We start from the raw sequence: 7,601 nt of genomic DNA on the forward strand, positions 1-7,601 counted from the left end.
GAAGTATTGACCTTAGTTTTTCAAGGATGTTTAGAACTGCGCTGCGTTGGATCCAGTTACTCCCAGTGGACGGTGTTCTCAGCCAACTCCGTATTCGACTACCTTCAAAGTGAAATTTTTTTTACTGATAACCAACCCAATAGAGTTCTCTACAACTTCTCTATTCACGAAAACATCTGTGAAGATGTGCGATGGAATAGTGGGAATTCAAGTATATACATGTCCGCTTATGACGACATCGTTTTCCTTGTGACAGCTATCGAAGCCAGACAACAATATTTTGTTGAAGAGATACAGTCCGAACTGGAACGCAGAATAAACAACATTATGTTAGAGAGTATATTCAAAATCGCAATATTTGTGTTCGTGGCAACATTGTTGCCGTTCATTGCTGTAAGCGTCAAGCGTATGACGGATTGGATTTATGATTACGCCAAAACACTACAGGAACGTACCAAGGAACTGAATCAAGAAAAGCAAATGACGGAGACATTACTGTATCAAATGCTTCCAAAATCCGTGGCCAATCAGTTACGCCAGAATAAGAAGGTTCCAGCAGAATCTTTTGACAGTGTCAGTATTTTCTTCTCCGATATTGTTGGCTTCACCACGCTATCCGCTCAGAGCACGCCACTGCAAGTTGTGGAACTGCTCAATCGCCTGTACTCTACGTTTGATTCACGCATAGACACATATGACGTCTATAAGGTAGAAACGATAGGAGACGCTTACATGGTCGCCAGTGGATTACCGATACGTAATGGAGACAGAGTGAGTAGTTGTCGTGTTGTTGTTTTTTTTTGTTTTTTTTTAAACTTTTTGAGCTGTTGCTGTACAGTTTGTGCTACATGTGATTTATCACCATTTTTAAAGAAAAATAAAGTACAACAAAAGACCGGAGATTACGCGCCTGCCTTGGACGCCAACATGTAAGTGAAACGATTGGCGTTAAACACCAAAGAAAACAATCAAGTTTTTTGCTGTACTTTATTCTTAAATTTTAACATGGATTGCGAATTCTTGCGCTGATTTAGTTCACTGTCATTTACTTAGGAGAATTATTGATTGCCATAATATTATCAGGTGTGGATCCAGAATACAGACCTGGTTCCGTAAGTTGTATTGCCCCTTTGCAAAAGCCATAACACAGCTACAATCATATTAAGAGTAATATATGTATATGACCGTTTATATCGATTGCTGTCTATCCTCTTTTTATTATAAACAAACGGTAAAGTGGGTATGATGTCATACAATTCTTTCTCACAATGAAATCTGTTTTATTCTCCCAATCTTAGCTTTCTGAATTACAGATCTGTACTCACTAACCTGTGTCTCGGTTTTTTCGAATGCACACTCGGCAAAACAGGGGTCAAGTGTATTCTACAAAAACAGGTTTCATTTAATACTGGAATAAGTCTGACTTCATATACCATAATTGTTCGTCAATCATGAAGGCCATAAAGTTGCAGTTACTATGAAAGTAACTGGCCCACAAACAGAAGTCTCGCACTTTCGACTCGAGCCAAATGCACCGCATGAGATAATAATCCGATTGGGCTTAGCACCTGCTTCGCTCTAGCACTTCATTGGTCGAAACGTGCTGCATGTATATGAACTAAACTTGAATTAACACGTATAGTTTCCAGAGTAAATCCTGAAGAGATGAAGGAATATGACCTATGGTGTTGCAAAAGAGGGTAACCATGGCTTCGTATTGAGCCTCCACTCAACAAAGCTATGGGGAATCAGCTCACGGTTCCATCACATGAGACAACATGGCAGTTATATAACCAATTTACTTTGCGGTAGTTTTGTAGTTTTGTATTCTCCTGCAGTCCTGAAAATTGGTTGGAAAACATTCTAGTTTCCGTTATTTATGCTTTTGTCATGGATATGACCTTCTGGTGAAGTTCACAGATTTCGTACACCGAACTGATTCCGAATTGGTCAAGAGTTAAAAGCAACTTATACATGTAGTTGAGCATAAGTTGACTTTCAAACTCACAGTACTCTTCCACAAATATAAACATATACATCCGTTCGATATTTCGTTTAAATTTTTTTTCATGATTCATGATATCGATGTTATTTTTTACGTAAATTGCTGAAAACTGAGAATTTTGAGCAGTTTTTGCTAACCATCACAAAGAAGCCGGACAGAATATGCGTCCCCGTTCTCAAATAATGGAAACCTCACACCAAAGTGCAAAATATATTGCAACATGTTTGTCGTTTGCTGCAAATCTAAATATCGCCGAGCAGCTCGTGCTCTATAGTGGATAGAGGTCCTTGAATTTCTGATACACGAGGTATCGGACAGTAGTAATCACTACCTCTGAGCTTTGGTGACAATAAACGGTCGACGAGGCTCGAGTGGCTGTTTACGCAGGCTAACCTTTGTTATTTATTTATTTATTTGTTTTGTTTTGTTTGATTGGTGTTTTACGCCGTACCCGAGAATATTTATTTATTTATTTATTTGATTGGTGTTTTACGCCGTACTCAAGAATATGCGTACTCGAGAATATTAAAAGAAGTGGTTTACGCCTGACAACCCCCCCAACCCTCCGTCCACCACCATATAATCAAACAAATAATAAATGAAATGTTCTTCCTCCACTCTTAACGACCTTAAGCTCCGAAAAATGAGTTTGAAAACGCCTTTTATTCGACATTTGTCATAAATTGGTTGAAAGGAGATATTTTGTTACTAAGAGGAGAAGAAAAACAACACTGAATGCCATACTTTGCCCCTCCCCCTCCCCTCCCCCGCTCTATCCATCACCCCTAGATTTCCCATTGAGTGGAATATGCCAGTGACGTTCAAAAATACGTTGGAAATAACGTGTGATGCAACGCTGTGTTCTGATATGCGTTTGGTACAATTGATTTTTTATGGTATTCATTTTTCAAATTCACAGCAGGTACAGCTATGGTTTCAGGAAGTGCATCACCATTTTCCATCGAAGGTTTCAGTTTTTAGCGCTAACATGTGAAGAAAAAAAACACGAAATGCAACGCATGTTTGAAAATAAACAATAATTCATTTACTGTTCCTTTTGGTCTCGTGGCACCGAAACATGCCGTTTAATTTCATTTCAAACATTGCTTTTTCGGTATTTCATACCTGCACGTAAAACACCGTGTGTGAATAATGCAATAACAGCACCTCTGATTAACCAGATAATATAAAATACACGGGCAAAGCTTAATGAGCCTCCAGTGTTACTGGGGCCTAGAGGGATTTCCACGTACTTTCAACAAATGTTGACCTCCTCTGCATTGCTATCAGGAAATTTATCTGTTCTGTATTCTGGTTGAGTCTTAATGCATTGACATTATTATCACAATACAGATTTATATTTCATAACGCCGAGTGTTGTGTTTCTGTTTCAGATGATATCTTTTCACCCAGGTGTAAAAGCGTTGCCGTGAATAATTTAAGAATCTGATCAAAGATGCTATCAAATCAAACACATTTTTGTTTTCTGTGCCGATCATGAAAACATGCGTACATCTATACTTAAAATGTAGAACAGAATATGGTGAATTAATCGATGAACTCCTGGTATAGGCTTGTTTATATTAAATGAACGATACCATGCTGTGGAAGTTTTTTTTATCTCGCCCCGACAGCATAAGATCTTAAGCAATGGTGGATATAGGCTTAGTATTTGGATGCGATCGGTGCGATTTCAAGTCCAGCTCATGTTGGCTTCATCTCCAGTAGTACGAGAGAAGGTCTGACAGCAACCTTCAAATGGTCGATTGAACAGTATAGTTTAAAACCATTTTACACCCCGATAACAACGATGAAAAGATTTTTGTACTTTTTATGTGTTATGATATCCTATTAAGGACGTGTTAAGAAATTAAAACAGGCTGTTTCATTTATCCCGTAAAGCAGCCTTTACAGGTGGAGAAAACAAAAAAATGACAAAAAGTTCAGATGAAAGGGTGCGAAAAGTTATTCCTAAATGTGGTCTTCAATATTTTTTCCGATTTTTCCTTAAGGAGAAAAAGACACATGAAAATAATTTTTGTATGGTGGGTATTTGGGACCACCTTTTGGTATTTATAGTCTTTGTTTAATAATGTCATAAATAAGGATGTAACACAGGTTTAATAAATGTTTTTGCTCTAGAATTTGTTCTTTTCAGCTAACAAATGTATTAAACCTCAATTTGGATCATATTTGTATTTTTAATATGTTCATAAATATTATCATAACTTAGGTAAAATGCATATGTTTCTATATATACAACAAATGTACATCCAAATAAATTTATTAGACAAGCATCACATCCTTATTTAGAACATTATTATGCAACAACGATAAATACCAAACGTTGGTCCCAAATACCCACAATACAAAAATATTTTCAAATACCCTTTTCTCTTGAAAAAAAAAATCCTAAAAAATATTGAAGATCAAATTAGCAAATAGGTTTTGACGCTCTTTTATCTGATTTTGGCATCATTTTTATATTTTCTTCTTTAAAAAACGCTTTAGGAAGGAGCTGTTAACTCAAAGACAAACTCAGTGATAATGTGACTGTTTTGGTCAAAATATAACAAGCCGTTAAAGAAAGTCAATTATTTCGTCTTTTTGTGCAGCACTCGTCCGGTTTGTATTTTTCTCACATACATAACCAATTTGTTTGAGACTTGTCATCTACATGTAACTATGTCATCTGACAGGGTTCCTTGTTTCCTGTACCAATGCCGTCTTAGGAACTAAGTTAACATTCAAGCAACTCTCATCTTATGCTGGTTAATTTCGTTTTATCCGTGGTGCTAAGGGCCGTTTGGATAATTAGTTTTTATGTATTAATCTGAACACTTTGGATAAAACTCTGACTCCAGTAAGTTGGCAAAGCATACCGTTTCACCTGGCAGTGTGTTACGTTCCTATTTTTGTTACTCCCTTCACGCTATTTGTATTTTTGAAACAGAAAATGACTGGAATATCATTTGTTTCTAAACAGCATGTGGAAGAACTGGCCACCATGGCGCTAGATTTGCTCACGGCTGTAAAACAGGTGCGCGTTCCTCACAAACCTGAAGAGACCCTCCAACTGCGGATTGGGATGCACACAGGTAAATCCGTTTTGATCCATAAAAGCAGTGAAAACACGAGAATGGAATTTTAACAAAAAAAGCCATATTTTTATTTTTTTTTCGAATTTTTTTTCAACTTCCAACTTCATGCAATCAGCTGACGTTTACTATTTGCCAGGTCCCTGCGTGGCTGGAGTGGTCGGACTGAAGATGCCGAGGTATTGCTTATTTGGCGACACAGTCAACACGGCCTCCAGGATGGAATCAAATGGACTTCGTAAGTCAGTCTGTACTGGAACCGATGAAGTTAACATTACGAAACTGCTTTCAAATGAGGATATTCTTGGGTTTTCTCCCCGGGGTCTGTCTGGTTTCCTCTCAGCATAATGCTGGCCACCGTCGTATAAGTGACATATTCTTAAATATGATGCAAAACATCAATCAAATAAATATTATATTATTTTCTTTGTTTTTGTAGCGTTGAGAATTCACATCAGTAAAGAGATGAGAGACCGACTTGAACACACCAAAAAGTACAACATCACATCACGTGGACTGATTGAGATAAAGGTAATTAATTATGTGTTGAGGCTTTTTTCCATCACAAAATATCATAGCTGTCGATCTGCAGGTGAACTATGTTAAATTTCGAGGGGGTTACATACAACAGCAGTGTCAACTAACAACGGCTAAACATATTGCGTACTAATATGTATTGCCTATTAAAGACAGGATTCGCTTTAGTCCAGTGGCATAGACGTGGACTCAAAATCCAAAAGTCGTTGGTTCTAACCCCAACAGAGCCGTCCCGTCACACAAGGAAACTGTACATTCCCCTGCTGTCACTCGCTGTGGGGCCTTCGTGACAATTGACGTGTAATGTAACGTTCTTTGCAGACCATTTGTCGTTCACCAATATAGTGTTCATAGATGTGAAAAAATTGTTGAGTAATTTGTCACTGGTGAGTGGTTTAGCTAGGGCAATACGCTTTCCGTAACTTATTTACGCAAAAAGAAAAATTAAATTTGCAACATTTGAAAACAAAAAAGCACACATTTCCCACATCACCAAACGCCTGTTTGACACATCCTATTCATACTCAAAACAGGGACTGATATTGGCCAAGTTCATGTGCTCGAATTCACCTCCCGATAATTTCAGTGCTTGTTTTGATTGGGAGGACCGTGGTAGAAGACGTTTCTTTTTCACGCGTGAAAGCTCCATTCCTCTCAACTGAGTGAAATATAATCAAATACATAAGATTTATTGCCACGGCATTTGTGAAGTGTTTCAATGTCAGTATTTGAAATGTCATAATGTTTTTAAAAAAACTATTATTTATGATAATTTTAACGCTCCTCTGCTCTTAGGGAAAAGGATTACTGGAGACGTTCTGGTTGGAGGGGCGAGACGACATGGGAAAAGCCAACGACAGTATGGTGTGTATGTTTAAACCGCGCAAAAAGAAACGACCCACCGGATCAGGATCACAATCCTTCGTGTCGCTCGTCAGCGAAGGGGAGAAGGCCGAAGACAAAAAGACATTGTCATCTGCATCTGGTGTTCTGCGCGAGGCAGACGAAGGAAAAGAGACCGTTTCAAAAAATGAGGTTGATAAGGGAGAGGAAAATGCAGAACCGTTGCCCAATGGTGCCAAGGTGGACATTAAAATCGTTGTGGAAGAAGACGGTGTGATAGTGGATAGTTCGCGTCTGTCGTCTTTAGGTAACATAGCAGCTGAGGCTAAATATGACGTTGTTGAGCCTTTAACAATGACGGCAACGGACGCCAACGCTGATTGGCCGAAGGATGTTGTTGTTCACAATGTCTGTGATAATAGATCTTCGGATCAAGCCGCACTTGGACATATCACTGCACAGGAATTGGCGCCTTCAGAAGGCCCATCGGCTATTGCTGTTCATGATATCGTTGATAACAGATCGTCCGATCAAGCCGCATTTGGACATATCACTGCACAGAAATTGGTGCCTTCAGAGGGCCCATGGGCTATTGCTGTTCACGATATCGTTAATAACAGATCGTCGGAGCATGCCGCATTTGGACATATCACTGCACAGGAATTGGTGCCTTCGGAAGACCCATCGGCTATTGCTGTTCACGATAACATATCGTTGGATCAAGCCGCATTTGGACATATCACTGCACAGGAATTGGCGCCTTCAGAAGGCCCATCGGCTATTGCTGTTCACGATATTGTTAATAACAGATCGTCGGATCAGGCCGCTTCGGTGTAACTAGAACAATTTGTAAGAAACGAAACCGTATTTATAAATGGAATGTCTTTTAGACGTTCCCAAATGTTTTGAAAAGAATACAGAAATTTTTATAGAGTTTCCTGGTTTCCAATGTCCAGGCGAATACATGACGTCATAACTGTCATGTACACGTCAGATACCATGCTCTTGTGGGTCAATTACGTCACAAAGACAAACTGCACCAAAGCGCCATCGTTTCTCAAAACCTCACGTTTATATCGGTCCCTCCAGGGGTCACGACAAAACATAAATATTTGTAT

At 38.8% G+C, this 7,601-nt stretch overlaps 1 protein-coding gene across 1 annotated transcript; it reads left to right on the forward strand.

The window, feature by feature from the left end:
* Nucleotides 1-408: 408 nt before the first annotated feature.
* LOC135465974 (receptor-type guanylate cyclase Gyc76C-like) lies at nucleotides 409-7,320 on the forward strand. Its single transcript, XM_064743357.1, has 5 exons — nucleotides 409-771; nucleotides 4,992-5,103; nucleotides 5,243-5,341; nucleotides 5,543-5,634; nucleotides 6,436-7,320. The coding sequence occupies exons 1-5, from the start codon at nucleotides 409-411 to the stop codon at nucleotides 7,318-7,320; spliced, it is 1,551 nt and encodes a 516-aa protein (XP_064599427.1).
* The last annotated feature ends 281 nt before the right edge of the window (nucleotides 7,321-7,601 follow it).

The sequence above is a fragment of the Liolophura sinensis genome, chromosome 5 (genome assembly GCF_032854445.1).
Source record: "Liolophura sinensis isolate JHLJ2023 chromosome 5, CUHK_Ljap_v2, whole genome shotgun sequence".
NCBI classification, from domain to species: domain Eukaryota; kingdom Metazoa; phylum Mollusca; class Polyplacophora; order Chitonida; family Chitonidae; genus Liolophura; species Liolophura sinensis.

Coding starts and splice junctions, on each gene's coding strand:
- LOC135465974 (XM_064743357.1), top strand. CDS start 409: ATGACGGATTGGATTTATGATTACGCCAAAACACTACAGGAACGTACC. Junction 772..4,991: donor CGATACGTAATGGAGACAGA/GTGAGTAGTTGT, acceptor GTTTCTAAACAG/CATGTGGAAGAACTGGCCAC. Junction 5,342..5,542: donor GATGGAATCAAATGGACTTC/GTAAGTCAGTCT, acceptor TTGTTTTTGTAG/CGTTGAGAATTCACATCAGT.